Genomic DNA, 19,323 nt, shown 5'->3' on the forward strand with positions numbered 1-19,323 from the left:
AATTTGTATTGTAGTATCTTATAATTACTAATGAAGTATATTTAAAGTGATAAAGAAGTATAACACACGTGTAAAAGTGGTATATGAGAGGTGGGAGTACATACACCCAGGAGTACATACTAGTTTTCCTATATATATATATATATATATATATATATATATATATATATATATATATATATATATACACATACATAAGTATACATATGCGTACATATATGTATAAGTATATACATGTACCAATAATTATTTTGAAATTCCAGAAAAAATGGCGAAATGAATAATAGCTATATTGATAAATCAACTGAAATAATCTAAAATTCATAGGAAAATATCTAAAACTTAAAAAAATGAAATAAACTTAATTAGGTTCGTATTATTGTCTTCTACATGTTAAAATTATGTGTATGCATGAAAATACCACTATTTTCTCCATAATTAAATGAATATGTTAAATATTGATAAATTCATAAATAAATATTGAGATGTCAAAAAATAGTGAATTAAAATTTTTTAATTTTATTTTGTCATGCTTTGTGCAAAAAAATAGGTGCGTCGTAGGTGCGCCAATCCAACTAGTATTTTTGTTCTTACCTGCATGCTCTCTGCTAGGGAGACATGTTTGTAATTTTTCTTCTTTATAAATAAATCTGGCACAATCTGTAGCCAGTTTGTTCAAAAAGGTGAGATATATATTCATTGGGTATCGCAATCTAAATAGAAAAGTAGAAGGAAAAGGGATGGAAGTATGAGCCACTCACCTCGAATCTCACACCTTTTTATCTCGTTTGTTAGGGTTGAATTCCGCAGAACTATTAAACGAAAGTCTGACTACTCAGGGGCTCTTCGCTTAAAAAAAAGAAGAAGTCTTGTTATCAACCTTTGGCTCGATAAAATCTTTGAATGGACGATTTGAGGTTTCAGACTCACCACCATTGTAGGTGCTACCCATGGTTGTCGAACCTTGCAGCCGATGAACAGTGGACAATTTGAGAGCGAAAGGCCCTCAAATTTTCGAAGGCCCTCAAATGACTGGAGAGATGGAGTGCTCATTCATATACCGCTTAGCAAAACTTCACATGTTCAAATTCGATTTGCAGAAAGAGAAAACAAGATCATGAGATATCTGCAAGGTGTTGCAACCAAAATAGAAAAGTAGAAAAAGAGGGAAAGTCAATGCAGGCCAATCACCTAGAAACTCATATATTTATGTTTCGCGACAATTCCACATGTGTTATCAAAATTCTTGATTTGACATCGAAAAGTCATTGTCGCTTGTCTGCCATTACTTCATTTCTTTTTTTCCTTTCCGTATGGCACTGTCGGCAGAGGCATCTCATTTAAAGGATTATTATCAAAGAAAAAGGATGGCATAAAAAGGAAAAGGAGTATGGCACACATGTGATGAAATAACTAGATTGATGGCATAGAAGGAATCATCACTCTTCTCATGATAAATGGAGTACTTCACTAATATTCTATGGCACACGGGGAACTATCTCTGGTATATCTTTGTGTCAATTGAGTTAACACTTTTTTATGGAGCTGAGTTCTACAGAACCCTTAACAGAAAGGTAAGATTACTCGGGCCCTTCCCTTGTAAGAAGGATCTTCGTACCAACTTTTGGCTTGATTTAAGTCTTGACATGGACCATGCTTGTCCAATCTTGCCGCCAATGAACAGCGGACAAGAAAGAAGCTTATTACTGGGAAGCATTCTCAGCACCCGGTCCCTTTCTCAAAGGACGGACGGACTGACGCCGCATGGCCGTTTCCTTACGAAACCCACGGGCGCCGCAGCCGCACGGGGAGCCCCGCCGCCCCGTCCCTCTCTCCCAGCGAAGGATTCGGCTGGCGTGGTGGGCAGTCAATCGGTCGTCCGTCCGTCCGTCCGCGCCGTGGTCCAGGTCCAGCCCCCTCCATGCCCGGCGCCGACGCAGCAAGGCCCCCGTGACCGCGATGCCGATGCCGCCCATCCCGTGGCCCCCGGGGCGGACGAATTGCTGCACGTTGTTGGTGCGGGTACCTCGCAGGCCAGCCAGACCGCGGGTGAGTGCGTGGGGCCGACGCGTCAACAACTTCGCACGGGCCGTGCCCGCCGCGCGTCTGCCGGGTCCCCCGTCCAGCGCAGCAGCGGTTCCATTGGCTTTCCTCGCACGGGCCACGCTCCACGTTCCTCACTTCCTCTCAGGACGTTCCTCTCGTGTCCTGGTCTTGTCTTGCGCTCGGTTTCTGCCCATGGATGCAAGTTGGAACCCTGTGTAGCGATGGATTCCTTTGACCCTGAAATAGTACATTTTCACGTTTCAAAATTTGGCTTTGGAACTTGTGAAATCCCAATATCTTGGCTAAGGATGGAAGCAGATCGGATACGCATGGAATCGAATTCGGATAGTACGATTTACCACATTTTAATCCGAATACGAATACGGATCCGGATATCTCCGAATACGAATACGAATCGGATAGTTCGAATACGAATTCGCATTCGGATATCTACTCGATCTTCGAAATTTAGGTTGGAAATTTAAATTTTTAAAAAAATTTGACTGAAATTTGATAAAATTCAAATAAAATTTGTTCTACTTTGATTGGGCCGGAATTTTACAAATTTTGTTCAAAATTCATGTTGGAAATTTAAATTTTTGATCAAATTTAACTGAAATTTGATGAAATTTGATTGAAATTGTTCCAATTTGATTGGGTTGGAATTTCGTTCATATCTGAAATTTCTAAAACTTTAGCAAAATTTGGTTCCCTGGTTGGCGGATACGGATACGAATCGGATATATCTCGAATTCGGATATCCACATTTGAATCCGAATCTCGAAAACGAATTCGGATATATCCATTTTAGTATCCATTTCAGAAACGAATACGGATACGGATATCCATATTCGCATTTTAACAGATACGGAATCGGATAATTCGGATTTCCTGCCATCCATTTCCACCCCTAATCTTGGCACACCTTCTCTGATTCAAAATACAAGACATTTAGGACATCGAAATATTCTAAAGATGAAAAATTGTTATATTTTCAAACAAAAATTATTATATTTAATGAAAAGTATTTATCACGATAAATCCGTAGCATCAAAATTACAATGTCAGTAGTTCAAAATGGTGTAACTATACCCTAGCTGTAGATTAGCACTTATATATATACTAATGAATGGTCTTTGTAACTTTTTTTAAGAGGAAAATGGTCTTTACAACTGAAATGGCACGCCCAAGGAATTAACAGTTATTTCTTACGGTTAAGGGCCCACCAAGCGTTCGGTAGAAATGGAATTGCGACAACATTCTGCAAGTTAGACTCCTAGGATCGACTCCAGTGAACAAAATGTCATAGAACCGCTAGCTTAGTACGTAAGTCGAGGTAGTCGTTTATGCTGTCGCTAAAATGAGCAAATTTTTAAGTAGTGTATAAGATAATAAAACATACTGTGGCATTTCTGTGCGGTGTGGCCAGAAGAGAATCAACATTTATCTAGTTCTTTCAAGGGCTAGCTTTCAGACTGATATCGGAGTAGCCCCGTAGTGTGGAGGTTGGCTCAGAACATCCTACAACTTCGTGGTGGTTGAAACAAAAATAAATTCTATAAAATTCTATCTTAGAATAATTTTTTTAATGATACATATTTATTCTCTTTTCTCTTTAACTTTAACTATTGAATCATAAAATAAATGATATATATAAAATCTCACGAGAGACTTTCTAAATATAGTCCAACAAAATTTGCTTCCAATTGAAACAAAGGGATAAACAAGTGTGTGATTGATACAAACAATGTCCATCTAAAATCCTACAACTCGATATATGAAGCTTGAAACTGCTCTCAAACGAATTGATTATTCGATTCGGGGATTTATTGTTTGAGGGATAAAGGGATGATCGAAGAATTGACTGAGAGATGATTAACTACGTGAGTTAGCCAAAAAAATAAAACTATTTCCTGTGTCTGATGATCTGTTACTTACAACACTGGCCACCCGTAGCAATATGGACAGGATCCAACAGAAATGTAGCTTAGCATTTGGGATGGCAGCATACCTCGAGGATCATGAGCACCATTGTTCACCATTTTGTCATCCAAGTGAGTTTGCCTATCACTATCAGTAACTCCTGCCGCCATCCGGAGGTAGGTTCCATCTTCCTCTCGTCGCCGTTTTCTTCTTTCGCATGCCTGCACGTCCCTCCTAGATCTGCTGTTTTACGATGCCATCGTGTCGTCGCCCTGTTAGAATTATTGGGACTAGCCAATGTACCTATATTGTGAAGAGGTGATCCATGTTGAGATCCACCTTTTATTAGTATCATATTGCTAATGGAGGTGGAGTTAGGGGTTTCCCCTATATATATATGCAAGGATCCTCACCTCTTTGAGAACAAGTACAACATAGACTGCTAATTGAGAGTAACCTTAAAATTAGGAATGCTCTCATTTAGTGAGTCTATATAAGAGTTAGGGTTTTGCCTATTTCTCTTTCTATTGTGATGCCGCTGTAGTCTACTCCATCCCGGCGTCGACGTGCATCGGCAACCGGGAGAAAAGGTCTCCGAAACCCTCACTCTTGAGATCTTACACCGGGAGAGGACGAATAAGGTTTTTGGGAAGTGCTCTGTGCGACTACTCAAGTTCTTCACCATGACTCGTCTTCCTGGTCGCTTGGGCGCTGCACGCTGTCATCGTCAACAATTTCGGCGCGTCGTCAACAGGATCGATCGTGCCATCAACACGGTGCAACCAGCATCTTCAGCAACCTTCACCACGCAGGACCAGTACATATAAATCATGTTTCTCGTACTTTATTTCCTGCAGTTCGTAATTTTGAGTATAGTAGATCTAGTCATATGTAGTGATTTAGTACACATACCTAGATTATGCTCTAACGATATGATCATATCAGTTTATCAATTTCTACTTATAAAGTATTTATAGATTAAATTAAACCTAAATATACCTTATATTCCATCCACAGAACCGGTCGTTCTTCTTAAAAATCTTGAAGAAGGCCTTGGGTATCCCTCACTCGCCCATCTTGAAGATAAATTGACTAAGTGCTACTATGCATCATGTCAATTTTTAAACTTCTTTTAGTGTTCGAGGTGACCACATCTGGTCGAGAGCCTCGATTTTGCCTGAATTGGCCCCAATACCACGACTTGACACAAGGAAGTAGAGAAGTTTGCCGGACGGAATGCAAAACGTGCACTTCTCGGGGTTAAACATCATACGATATTTTCTGAGGTTGTCAAATGTTTTCTTGAGGTCGACAATCAGTGCGTCTTTGGTTTTAGTCTTGACTACAATATCATTGACATAAGTTTCAACGTTGAGCCCAATTTGGGGCTATAAATAATTATTAATACACCGTTTATAAGTAGCACCTGCACTCTTTAAAGCAAAAGGCATCTTTACATAGCAAAATACACCAAAATGAGTAATAAAAGCAGATTTCTCTTCATCCTCTATCCCAATGCTAATTTGGTGATACCCCAAATAGGCATATAGAAAATACAGTAATTCACAAATCGCCATAGAGTCGGCAATCTGGTCGATACGAGGAAGAGGAAAAAGAAAATGATCCTTAGGACAAACTTTGTTGAGGTCGGTGAAATCAACGCACATTCTCCACTTGATGTTGGCTTTCTGTACTAGGACATGGTTTGCAAGCCACATAGGATGATGAACCTCTCGAATGAAGCCTGCTTTTAGGTGTTTGCTGACCTCCTCCTAGATGGCTTGCTTTCTGTCTTCCTCAAATCTTCGTTGCTTTTGCACCACAGGTTTGGCATCGGGTTTCATAGGTAGTCGATGATTGATCACCTCCATAGGGACTCCAGGCATATCGGACGGTTGCCACACAAACACATCTTGATTTGCCTGGAGGAAAGTGATGAGCTCGAGTTCCTATTTGGGTTCATGGTTGGCCCATATCTTGACCATCTTGGCTGGCTCATACGGGTCAAGGGGCACTGCTTTGACACCATCACTTGCCTTCTTGTCCTTAGCACTGTCAGTGGTCTCACCCTTGGTGGCGTCGTTAGATTTAGAAGCATCAGCGAGGCTCATGAGATTGGTATCTTTGATCTTGATGGTGGCTTGATGCATCTGGCGCTTGGACTCTGTGCCTTTCGAAGTGATCATCACTCGACAGAAGTGTTCGACCAAATCTAGGTTCTGCTTGTCGCACTTGATCGCTGCACATTGATCTCCCTTGATGGTTATGACCCCTTTAGGGCCTGGGATCTTGAGCGTCTGTTTTGCATAGTGTATTGCAGTCATGAACCTGCCGAGCATTGGGTGGCCTAGTATCACATTATAAGTCGTCTCGAAGTCCGCAACATCAAAGGTTAATTTCTCTGTGTGGAAGTTGTCAGGCTCGTCAAACGTGACTGGCAACTCGATCTGGCCAAGGGGCATGGTCGAGGAATTTTGAGTTATGCAGTGAAAGGGCTCAGCTCCTTTCTTCAGTTCTGACCTTTCTACCTCCATTTTGTCTAGTGTCTTGGTGAAGATAAGGTTGAGAGAGCTACGCCCATCGACCAAGGTCCAAGAGACTTTGATATTGAGGATAGTCAGCTAAACCACACCGAATACCGACCCGAGTGTGGAACTACGACTGGATGGTCAGCTTGGTCAAAGGTGATCTTGACTTCTGACTACTTGAGGTACCAAGGAGGCCCGGTCGATGCTAGATTGACCACCCTTTCGACTACCTTGTATAGTCTTTTAGACTCATACGAGGCGGATGGTCCAAATATGTGCACCAAGCTCTGATCAGCCTCGTGGAATTCGAGCCTGTCATCTTTAGCGTTTGGCTTCACCTATTTGATGTGATATTCAGCAACGTTAGCCTTGAGCTTATCATCGACCTTCTTTTTAATGGCATGGCATTCGTCAAAGTCGTGCTGGTTGGTCTGATGGATGGGACACCACTTTCCGTCACCTCAGCTTAGGCCTTTGTTATCTCCAGTGTTGCACAACTTGCTCCTATCGACCGTGGGTACAATCATGTCTGGACCCTTGCGCTTGTCACCAGGTTTACTCTTATTCCCCTCATTCTTCTAGGACTCGGGCTTGTCCTTGCCAGACTGAGAGTTCTTGGTCTGTACCTAGGCTTTGGCATGCTTTGCGTACTTGTCAGCCAACTTGAAGAGCTCCTTAACCGCACAAATTTTTTCGGTATCCAACTTCCTAACCAAATCTGTGTCCTTCATGCCTCGCTTGAAGGCAATGATGATTGACTCGTTGGAGATGTCCAGGATCGTATTACGCCTATCGCTGAACCTATGAATGAAATCTCAAAGGGATTTGTCCTTACCTTGGTTCAGTTGGAGCAGATCGTCTTCTGTTCCTGGGCGCTCGAATGTACCTTGAAAATTAGCGATGAACTGAGCCTTTAGCTCTACCCATGATTGAATCGAGTTGGGTGGCAAGTTCAGCCACCACGACCTCACAGGTCCGTCGAGGGTAGTTAACAGGTAATTGTCCATCACCCTGTTATCACCGCTAGCTGCTCGAATAACAGTGGTATAGATTTGCAACCACTCATTTGGATTGAGCTTCCCAACGTACTTCTGATCGGACCCACTTTAAATTTTTTAGACCATCGTATCGACCGAAGCTCATACATGAAGGATTCATAGCCTCCATCGAATTCCTCGAGTGAAGACGGCGGAGGACTATCACGCCTATTCCTTTGACCTGGGGAGCCGCATGGACCATCTCATCTCAGAGTTCTTTGGCCGCTATAACGACGATTATCCTCACAGAGTTCCTCGCGGCGGTTGTCTATCACTCTCCATAGATCGTGTCGATTGTGAGGAATGCAGTTCCTTAAGTCTTCTTGATTTCTGAGCCTATGGATATGGCAGTTACAATTCGACCCATAGGGTTATGCTCGAGTTTGACCACTCGAGCTTCCTATCTGAGATCCCTCGACCCAGGGATACCTATGTCTATTTCTCCTCGAGCTGGCACCTTACCGACTGGGGTGCCTAGAGCTGCTTGGGTTGTTTGCTCTAGCCGCTTGGATCTGAGCTGCACCGAGCAAAGTCTTGAGTTGATTAACCACATGGGTTAAGGGGTCCGCAGGATCCAACTCAGGAAAGGATCTTAAAATCATATGGGAAACCTAGATATTGGCTTCTGGAGTACTGAAAACATCGCTGCCTAGACTCAGTTATAGTTGTGCCGATGTCGCCCCGTGGTTGTTATCCTGAGGGGGTTCGTTCCTCGACCCTTGGGCCGCTACTGGTGAAGGCGTGCCTACCGAAAGTCATCATTGAAGACCAGGAGGCACCTGACATCCCACGGCACGTCGATGAAGAGTTGTATCAGGGACAATGCCCAGTGGTATCGCCCTAGTGGTGCCGGTTCCTGCAGCAGCAGCCGCTATCGCTGGGTCTTCAGAGATTCTAGCATCATCATTCATCATAGCATCCGGATCTCCAGCATTTTGCTTGATGGGTGCTTCACTAACTCTGGCCATAAACACGAGTTGACCTATTCGACTACTCTTGCCATCGATGGAGCCACCGTTGTCACTGTCCTGACTTTCACTATCGCTATCGGTGTCAATGAACTGGAGAATGTTAGGCTCCTTGGGATCCCAATTGAGGTTCCTCACCTCGCGGTATGCATCCAATGGGCTGGTCTCGAGAATACCAGTGTGGATAAATCCACCCTGATTGTCCCAGCAGTAAACCATAGTTTCGAAGGTTTTCTGGGCTCCAACAGGAGGTGATTTGAAGATGACCACCGCCGACTCGAAGTGGATGTAGAAACCGGTGTCAAAGAATCTGACGTGGATGCGCACTTGAGACATGATCGATCTCGTGACTTGGTGAGCTCCTCCACCCAACTCTTGTTGTTTTGGCTTCCTTACTCTGTGTCACAGATGGGACCTCACCTACTTGCACTTGAAATCTGCTAGAGCTTGCCATCCACCAAGTGTATGCAGTCTGCTTCGTTGCCGACCAGATCCAGGTAGTGCTCCGACTGCCGTCTCGTGAAACTGACGCCACCATCATGTTGTCATATGCCCGTCAACACGAACTGAGGAACTCTATCCTGTTCATGGCCTGCGTGAAATTGTGGTTACAAATCTGACTCAATTGAACATTGCTTAAAGATCTAACTCGACTGAACATTGGTTAGACATCTGACTCGATTGAACTTTGGTCTATACTCATGTACACATATCATTTCTTCTTAATTTTGGCCGTGTAGTACCTTCTCAGTTCGTTCCGAAGCATCTTGAACTATAAGCTTGATGATGTAGGTCTGTCTCAAGTTGGCAAGTGACACAGATCCAGTCTATCTTCTTTTATTGAATCATTTGGAATATATTATATCATGTAAATATGTGTATCGAATAATGTAAATGCTATGAGCGAGCTGCTTGAACTAGAACTTCAGTCAAGTTTTCTGCATAAACTGAAATCATTTTTGTTTCTAAAATACGAGCTTTTTCTGGCCTTGAAATATGTATCAGTGCCGGTTAGTAACAACTACCGAAAGGAACCGGCACTGATAATGCTGGATTATTAGTGTCGAGTAATCAGTGCTGGTTCAAAAATCATCACTAATTGCATTTTTAAACCGATACTGATGACTATTTCTATAGTAGTTCCAAAAATAAGTGAAACTAGGTATGTGGTTCTAAGTGCAACTAACACAAGTACTTTGAGATAATTCTCAAAATAATGTTAGCTCCCTGGATAATTTTGGTTCAATTGGCTAGCAGTATAATGATGCAGTGTAATTAAACTAGTGCATGAAAGATTCATGAAACAAGGATTCTTAATTCATCTTTAATGTTACTACCGTGCATGTTTTTATTAGGAATACCAATTTATATTTAATAGTAGCTCTCAGGAGCAAATAGTAGCTCTCAGGAGCAATATATGGAGAGTACATGATATAGTACATGATAAGGACTCTAGTAACCTATAATACGTAAGGGATAAGGACTCTATATTTCTAACACCCACCTAAAATGCAAGATGTATGCAGTAGCATTGCATTTGGAAGAGTTAGCACTAAGTAAAAAACTTAAACTAATATATCCAAAAAACTCTCTTCAAAGCCATCATAGAGCAGAGTCTTATAATCCTGTCGAATAGAAGAAGTGCTATACAAAACACAGGAGTAGAGTCGTGATGATGACAACAAAGAATGTGCTTGGTCAAGGATCACAACAAAGCGACAATGAGTAGCAAGACAACAAAAAAGTTGTTACTAAATCTACGAAAAGACCTAGATGGCACAGTTACATCAATAACAAAGGAGAAGGATTAGCTAAACAAAGATGAACAATTAGCTAATCACGAAAGAAAATTGATGAATAGACGAAGGAATATATGGACTCGCACGATATAGAAGAACTCAAAGAGAGACTGAGACTTGGATATGGTCGTAGCAGAAAACAATGACTAAAGCTAGACATAAATGTAGCTAGCTGCAGATGGCACCAAAACACAACCTAGCATAGTAGCAGGCGATCCTATTGATACGGGAAATCATCAAATCTGTGCTTCACTAGGGCAATTGAAGGATTAGAAAGGTACGTTTTCTTAACTATGGATTGCCACATAACACATCCATTAGTAGAGAATTAGTAAAGCTATGGAAATAGGGGATAAGGCTGCTCGATTCAGTTCTGGTTGAAGATGACAGTGATGAAGACTTCATAGACCCGGATAGTGAGTATAAGAAACAAGGATGCTTTGGCTCAGGGCGTTGTTTAGGCTACTTAATTAAACCAATCTCTGATGACATGCTATGAGGAACCGTACAAACAGTATTCTAATTAATATGGACTCGCACGGTATAGAAGAACTCAAAGAGAGACCGAGACTTGGATATGGATGTAGCGGAAAACAATGACTAAAACTAGACGTAAATGTAGTTAGCAGCAGATAGCACCAAAACACAACCTAGCATAGTAGCAGGCCACCACACCTAAGACGCAACACAAAATGCCCTAGATCCCACAACAGCAGTAGAGCAACGAACTAGAAGAGCAGCCCCATGGCAACAAGCTTAAGGAGTAGTTATGCAATGTCCACACCATGCACATCCTCATTTTCAAGAGCTTGGGACCACAACACGGGGCACAGAACTTGACCACCATGAATAGGTGCTTGGTGACGACGTCATTGAAACTGACCGCGTCGAGGGACAGCATGGCCTCACCCTCCGTTCTCGCAGCAGGCACAGATAGTGCGACGGCAAGTGCCAGCAGCAGCGAGATTCTAGGCCTTCGAGTAGATTGCCATTGCGGAGTGGAGTTACAACGATGTCCTTCACGAGCTCCACAATGGGCTCGATGTCGCGGACGATCTCCACCTCGGCCTCCTCCCATGGCTCAGCTTCCCCTGCTGCGGAGGGAAGCTCGCAGAGGGTGAAACCCGGTGGAGAAGAGTTCCCAACGGCATGCAAGCGTGAGGCCGATGGGCGATGGCGGGCTTAGCCAGCAGTGGGCGAGACCTCAGCTCGCCTATCTGGCCAGAGAAAGAGAGAACCGACAGGAAGAGAGGGAGAGACGATGGTGGAATAGATCTTATACGGTGTCCAAGAAAATCTAGTTTTGATATCATATTAGGAATAACAACTTATATAAAATAACTTCTATTTAATAGTAGTTTTTAGAGCAATATATAGAGTATATGATAATGACTTTAGTAACCTATAAGTAAATATAAGACTCTATATTTCTAACAATTTCCACATCATGAAGTTAATCCATAAGCGTGATAAGGCTTCATCATGAAGTTAAACCACAAGCGTGATAAGGCTTTGTTCGATTATGATAACCCTGAAATTTGAAGATACTACGTATATTTAAGATCCAGGCACTTTTTAAAGAGATTTAGTTGCAATGTACTACACAACAACGACAATGGGGAAGGCCCGAGATGAAATGAACAACATATTAGCAATAACCGGAGATGATAAGGATACTAGTTGTACTCACCAGGTAGCCACGGAGCAACTTGGTGGAACATTAAAGTACAAGAAAGGATGGCTGGCACAGGATCATACATTTTATTAAGATAAAATCTTGTTGTAATCACTAACTGATTTCAAAATTTGAAGTTAGATTGTACAGAGTATACAGTTTTACGGCCTTCCAATAAATACAAGTAGAAAACCAAAATCAACCGTGACGATTCCACGATCATGAGCTTGCCTCCAAGAATGATTCTGGTGTCGTGTCAAGCTCATGCAAGGGACTCTCAATCCTCCAGCTATTGTTGTCCTCGAGTATTTTTCTCACAGATCTGTTAATTGACTTCTGTCATGATAGTACAACAGTGATACACTTGGAAACTATACAGAATGTGAAGCCTGATTCGCAGACCGCATGACTGGAAGAGGATGGGCTTCTGTATTGAATACAAACTTATCTAGTGGAAGAGTATTGTTTTCATCAAACAGCAAATACAAATATTTCAATGTTTCTCCAAGGAAGAAAGTCTCCATTTTGTCTCTCCTATGAGGAGGTAGGCTCGTGACATCATCCAAGGAAGTGTAACCACCAGAATCAACTTTTGTGTACTTTTCAAAAGCCTGAAAGATCTGCCAACCCCACTCCCTATACCTGTTTATGAAAAAGGAAGAAAAAGATGAGCCAACAGTGACACGATGCAAACTGAAAAGTAGGCAATTCCACAAAATCATACTTGGAATCCTCTGTGATTCTATGCAAAACAAATAGTGATTCCACAGTCTCTGGGCGTAAAAGATTGTGACGATCAAGTGGTTTTATTATTATATCATTGACATATTTGGAAGTTTTGTTCCCACCATCGGGTCCCCCTTCCGGATTACCCTGTAGAAACCACACATCATTAGTGATTCGTTTGCAGAATGAAAATATATGTTGAAACACAAGAAAATAAAAGGTAACATTGATAGAACTCAGGAGAATCCAGTAATTCAGCAAATCACTTACCTCAATATGAAAATAAGCGATTTCAGGAGCAAGGCCAGTAGAGGTCACAAAATACATCTCAACACATGTTTTAGCCAGATCTTCGGCAAGCTGGAGATTTTCAATGTCTTCATTAGTTAACAAATTACTTTCAAGAGCTTTTTTCTTGGTGATACCCTTAGTTGCACCTAGAGCAAGGGTACCAGGAAGGAAACACACCTGCAAAATAAAGACATCCCATTGCTAGTTATTGAGGAAGTATTGCACAACACAAGAAGGGTCATAAAAGCTTGCACACTAAAAAAACAATATAAGGGTGATCAATTTCTCATCCGAGTGCAAGAGGATAGATATTGAATGATAGCTATATACCAGGTGATCCATTTTAGGACTAAAGCCACCATTTCGTCCATATGGAAGCTCCCCAACAAAGACCAGCCCATTTGGAACAGTTCTTCGAACAAGAAGATGCTTGACCCCTCTCATTGCTTCGGTATACATTTCAAATAGGTACTTCAAACTACTGTCACGATATTCCTCTTGCTGAACCCAAACTTTTAGTAGATACTCATAGTAACTGTCACCACGAGATCCTAATCGAATATTCTCACCGCTAAATTGACCGGAGGAGGGGCTGCATATAAAAGCAAGAATAAGAACATAAAGATTTCCTCTAAAACTTAATGCCTTTAAAAACAATACAATGGAATAGCATAAGATGGAATGCAACAGCAATTTAGTTGCACAATATAGAAGGGTCCAAACAATGCATACTTAATGTATATAGGCACCAGACCCTCCACCGTTGGAAGTGTTCGCATATGCTCTAACACCTTCATTGCCTCCCTGTCATACTTCGGATCCCCCGATATTCTGCTTAGGTAACTGAACTCCAGTTGCAACGTTGAAGCCTCAGAGGTACTGCTTAAGCCATCAGGGGCTGCATGGGCAGAGCGGTCATGGAGTACAACGTCACTTAAAGGTATAGCTGTTGGGCTCGATGTAAAAGCTAATAATAACCTGTCAGCTAAATCCTTTGAAACTTCCAAAAGCTGCTCTGGATTTGCCTTTTTATATGTTACCGGAATCCCGGAGTCACCTGCTCCTGCATGATCACCACCACTTAAATGGTATGCACTGAGAAGCCCTCCCAAGACACGGATGGTAGTTTCAAATAAATTAACCTGTCCTTTCTCACTGATTCTTTTCATTAGGTTATCTTCGATCCATTTTGATGCTTCAGAAACAACATCATCAGCACCCATTATTATCGCTGTGTCCAAAGAATCCACAACTGTAGCCCCTAGACCTCCTAATCCATCTGTGCCTCTGTGGCTCAAAGGCATAAGCTCATCATAACCCATTGCATAATTTCGGTAACCAGACCATGCATGTTCGAATGCTTCTTTAACTTTCTTCTGCCTGGATGTCCACTCAGATGGAGACTGCTGAACCAGTGAATTATTTTTGTAAATTTCATTTGGGGAGAGACGTGGGGGCAGCCTTGGCGGTTTTCTCCAAAATGTGCGAATATTGGGAGCTTTCCTGACATGTTTATTCTGTACTTCTTTGTCATGTACCTCACCAGACACAAAACCCTCCGAGCTTTGGTGCAGAAATAAGTATATTATGCCAAAAGCCATCAACAGACTCAAGAATTTACCAACAGTGAACTTTCCACAGCGGTATTTGCTGCTGTTAGTAGCAAGGGCCTGTATAACCATCTACATAGGAGAAGTACAAAAGCTTAGAGGGAAAAATCAATGGGACCATATCAGCCTTGAAAACAGGTTTCCTACTAACAAAAACAACTGAAGTAAAGGGATATTGCTCCATTATCAGAGAGGATAGACAAAGATTGTTAAACTACTACAGTTCTTCTCAAACATGAAAAGGACAGTATTACAGTTCCCAGAAATAAGTTCACTGTGCAGCACACGATAGCATCCAAGATATGAAGTCAAGACAAAATAACACTCGAGTGTAAAATCCAGAGAATCAAGTTTGATTAACTCCTATTACTAATTGCAATTCCCAAAATGTGCACCAAAATGGTATTGCCAATTTTTAGGAAAATTAAGCCTTATGGAGCAAAAAATATGTTAAAAAATTGCAGATTTAATTCAGCAAGCCACAATTTGTCAACTTTGAAGTTAGGTGACATGATCAGCAAATGCTTCGAGCAATTATCCGGGATGGTCATCATATCCACTTCACTAGCTGTATCATCTCTCCAGCAAGGGTTGAGGTATCAAAGTTCATGTACACGCGAGAGCAATGGCGATCATGAGATAATGTGAGGCCGTACTAACTACTTGAATCCTGGAGGTAAACCATGTTGCATTTTTTCAGAAATTTTACTATTGGGCTGTCTCCAGGTAGCTGGTTGGGCCGGCCTTTTTCTCGCTTGTTTTGGCCCTGGCCCTTTCGTCGTGCTGCAAAAGCAGCAGCCAGCTCTAGGGTTGCACAGCGGGGGTCCTTGGGTGGATAAGCATGAGGCTGGCTGGGGAAATTGCGGCGGCGGCGGCGAAACTGCCATGTCCGTTTCCCTCGCGTATGCGGTTCGGGGGTGGATTCGTCGGCCAGGATGTGCTGCGTGAGCCTCCCCTTCTTATGTGCTTCCTCCTCTCCTCTAGGACACCCGATTTTGAGTGGATTTCTCACCCTTTCCCTGGTTCCTTTCCGGCCTGCACTGGGGAGATTGAGTCCTGATCTCTTGGGTGCTCGATCTGATTTCTTGGGGCCGGGACGAGGAACTTGTTGATGGCCGGAGCTGCACAGCTGAAGTTCATCCACGCGTGTAGTGGCAGTGTGGAGAGGCTTTGTATCTCCGATCTCCTTCACGTCGTCGACAACGGCGGGTGCTAGGTTTTCTGGGACAGCGGCTTACGAGTCGTGCCTAGCCTCACTTCTTTTCGATTTTGGTCGAATTTCGCTGTGAGTAATCTCCTCCCTTATCCCTCTGTCTGAATTCTGCTCTGTGATGATTGGTATAATCTGAGATTGGGCTATTAGTCAAGAACAATAGCAATAGGGTTGTGGTGCTCTGGATTTATGAGCTGCTGTGATGCTCTGGACTTGTGGGCTGCTGATGGTATTTTGATGTTTGGCCATAGCTATACAGAGATGGCAAGCTCTTGTCTTTACTGGATGAATGTGGTGATAGCAATCCTTTGTAGGCTTCACTACCTGTATGCTTTTGTTAGCTCTGTAATTACAAAATTCATTCAGTTAGAAGTCCTCTGTGATTTTGCAGCTCACTGTCCAGTGCTTTATTTTGATATAATGTCCAAACTCTATTTGCTAGTTGAGATCTTAGCAATAGCCCAATCAATGATGAAATTTGTAGAACAATTTGGGAGCAAGACATTTGAGTCTTGGGGCCAATTGTTATGTGAAAATCTGAGAGCAATTTATTACCTTCTATTATTCTGTTGTCAGTCTTTTGGAATAATTGCTCATATGCTCTGCTCAGCAATTCGGCTATTTAAGGTACACATGTTGAATAATGTTGTTGCTGTCCCTTTTCAGTTGTGCAATTACTTTATTATGTGTATAGATAGCTCGAATTCCTGTTATGGTAATTGCCTCTATGGAATAATTTTCATGCTCTATTTATCGCCTATTTTACAACAAACCAAGCGTACGCTGACTAGCACACGCAACTCTGGATCAAAACAATTGTTTCATAAAATGAATGACCTCAAGCAGATCGAAACAACCTAGAGCAGCGGCGCAATGCTCGACGCCACAGAGATCAATACCACGGATTGACCAGAACAAATTCAACAGTGACTAAACCCACAGATCCGAAGCCACGGACCCCCTCATCAAGCCAAATTCACCAAGCCGCGGCCTCCCAAACAAAACAAACCAATCAAATCGAACCAACTCACTCCCCAGACGAATCGAGTCGCGGCACGGATTCGAGATCACCGCGGCAATCGCCTCAGGAGATCAAGCTTCACCCCCAATTAGAGCTACCTCTGGTCTAGGGAAGAGGGGAAAAAACTTCTTTTTCGCAATGAAATGGCGAGGTGGATCCGGAGGGGGAGAAGGCACCTTGAGGCGAGAACGGTGGCGGAACTTGGCGTTGTTGTAGGCGCCGCCGGCGTCCACATCGCGCATCGAGTAGGGGAGGGGGCCCGAGCTGCTGCTCATCCGCGCAGGAGCGGGAGGGGGTGAGGAAGGGGGATTCTAGAAGCTTCTGGAAGGAGGTGGGGGTTGTCTGCGTCGCGCGCGAGATCCGGGTGGGATGGGAGCGGCCGCGGACGGCAGACGGGGGAGGGAGAAGCGAGGGCGGGTCGGATTCTCCCGTCTCGCTGTCGTAATTAACTTTCTCCGTTCATCTAGAAAAAAAAAATATTTTAGCCGTTCATAAATTGCCAACGAATCTCGATTAAACACGGTCACGTCGGAACCATTAATTTTTAATCTAAAATGAACAAAATGTGTTTCTGAAATTCTTCTCTTGTTTTTTATGTACTAGCATCCATACCTGAAATAAATAATATTATAATAAGAAATAAAAAAAATTACAAAAAAAAATAATTAAAAATACAAAAACTAAGATCTATAAAGCTTCTCGCCTTAAGATAACGAAAATATATCCATCTTTGCACAGAGAAACGAAATATCACAAAAATGAAAGAAAAGGAAAGGCAGGGGTCAAATTTAACTTCTAACACACAGCAGGATGAAGTGGGATCGAAGTTGGATGTGATCATACGAGATATGAGAAGTGATTGGTTGTTGCTTGGAGAGGGGATCAAGGAATTTAATTACGTTATGTAATTAGTGGGGTCTAAATACGAATTTGAAGTCGTGTGTTAAGACTTATGCACGGTATATATCAAGAGCTCTTGCATAAACTATTGTGTTCTATATCAAATTATTATAGAAAAATAGATTGATTATAGTTATTTATATAAATGAAAGGAAATAATAGTGTATTAATACTTTTTAATACTGATAGCGTCTATTAATCGTAGGTTTCCAAATTAATTGGAAGTTTTCAAACAATTGAGAGAGGAAGAGACAGTGGACTAACTTTGATCATAGATAGTTTGATCGTGTAAGATATACGGTAGAAATTATTTGAATCTACCATAACTCATCTATTTTTTAGCAGTATGAATTTGAGAGCACGGAGAAAAAATTAAATAATTTGTTGCCATCAACGAGTATGTTTTTTACACATGGTGTCAACTATTTAATGATAAATAAAGGACTTTTTTCTTCTACTAGTTAGGCATCTTTACGTTACAACATGAACTCATATTATACGTGAAAACTGTATTTTGCACACTAACATTGTGTCGAGCATATGAATTTGCATCAAAGGAACAAGTGAAGCATTTAAATATTTTTGTCAGACTCGAATGTGAGATTACTTTATGTACTAACATGAGCATCATTACCAGATGTGGTTGGCATGAAGTATATCTAAAGCATAGAGCATCTTTAAAATGAAAATGTCACATGCAACATAGAAGCTAACATCAAAAGCACACATATAAAGAATTTTTGGCTTAATGAATCTATAGTTAAATGCCGGTGCAATGCAAAGGAAGCCAAAAATTTGCATGAGACTAGGTGCCACAAGACACAAAATAAGTTGATGCTTGCGCGTCAGTCCTGGTAATCAATAATTAACTTTTCAAACCAGTTATAATAAATAATTATTGAGTACAATAGATATAGGATTTAATATATTCTTAGATCATGATGCTTGAGGGAACAAAAATAACAAATAACAGGATACTTGATAGGTATAATAATTAAATAAAAAAAGTAAATAACAAACACACATGAGTAATTTATATGGGACTATCTAGGTACGTAGTCACATGACATATAACAACAAAATTGCTTTTCGGTAGAGCTTGCAACTTGGTAAGTCCATGGAAATAGATTTCTTCGATGGTCTATATTCCCACAACTATCTCTTTCAAACGTCTTGCCTGTGATGCGGCTAAGATATTCTCGTACACCTACATGTATCATGAATCGACATGAATTCCTATCATACGTCAATAGATAGACAAAAAAGGTGAAACATAAGAGCAAGGAACAAGAAGCAATAACATTATCTACCAACAAATGTCACTAAGCATTCAACAATGTAACAGTGGCACATTGTGTATTATATGAATATATAATTATTAGTGGAGAGTAATTGACAAATAAGCAAGGAATATCTCACCTATGCTGTGAGAACCTCTCTGTAGATGATGTTCCTCTTGTATGTCCCACTTTGCTTTGAGCACTTCTTTTTTTGTCATCAGTCGAGATGGTGAGGATCCTGATATTCACTCTGGCGGTGGCTCTAGATAGCGCAACGTATGACTGATCGTGAGAGAACACCGGCTC

At 41.7% G+C, this 19,323-nt stretch overlaps 1 protein-coding gene across 1 annotated transcript; it reads right to left on the reverse strand.

Moving 5' to 3' along the window:
• Positions 1–12,043: 12,043 nt before the first annotated feature.
• On the reverse strand, positions 12,044–17,289 carry LOC133884689 (mannosyl-oligosaccharide 1,2-alpha-mannosidase MNS3). Its single transcript, XM_062324202.1, has 6 exons — positions 17,014–17,289; positions 13,726–14,675; positions 13,324–13,585; positions 12,973–13,170; positions 12,701–12,849; positions 12,044–12,618 (listed from the first exon to the last, which is right to left on the reverse strand). Exons 1-6 carry the CDS (start codon positions 17,110–17,112, stop codon positions 12,348–12,350), a joined length of 1,929 nt encoding a protein of 642 aa, XP_062180186.1. The 5' UTR covers positions 17,113–17,289; the 3' UTR covers positions 12,044–12,347.
• Positions 17,290–19,323: the final 2,034 nt, after the last annotated feature.

Source organism: Phragmites australis, chromosome 11 (genome assembly GCF_958298935.1).
Source record: "Phragmites australis chromosome 11, lpPhrAust1.1, whole genome shotgun sequence".
Classification (NCBI taxonomy): domain Eukaryota; kingdom Viridiplantae; phylum Streptophyta; class Magnoliopsida; order Poales; family Poaceae; genus Phragmites; species Phragmites australis.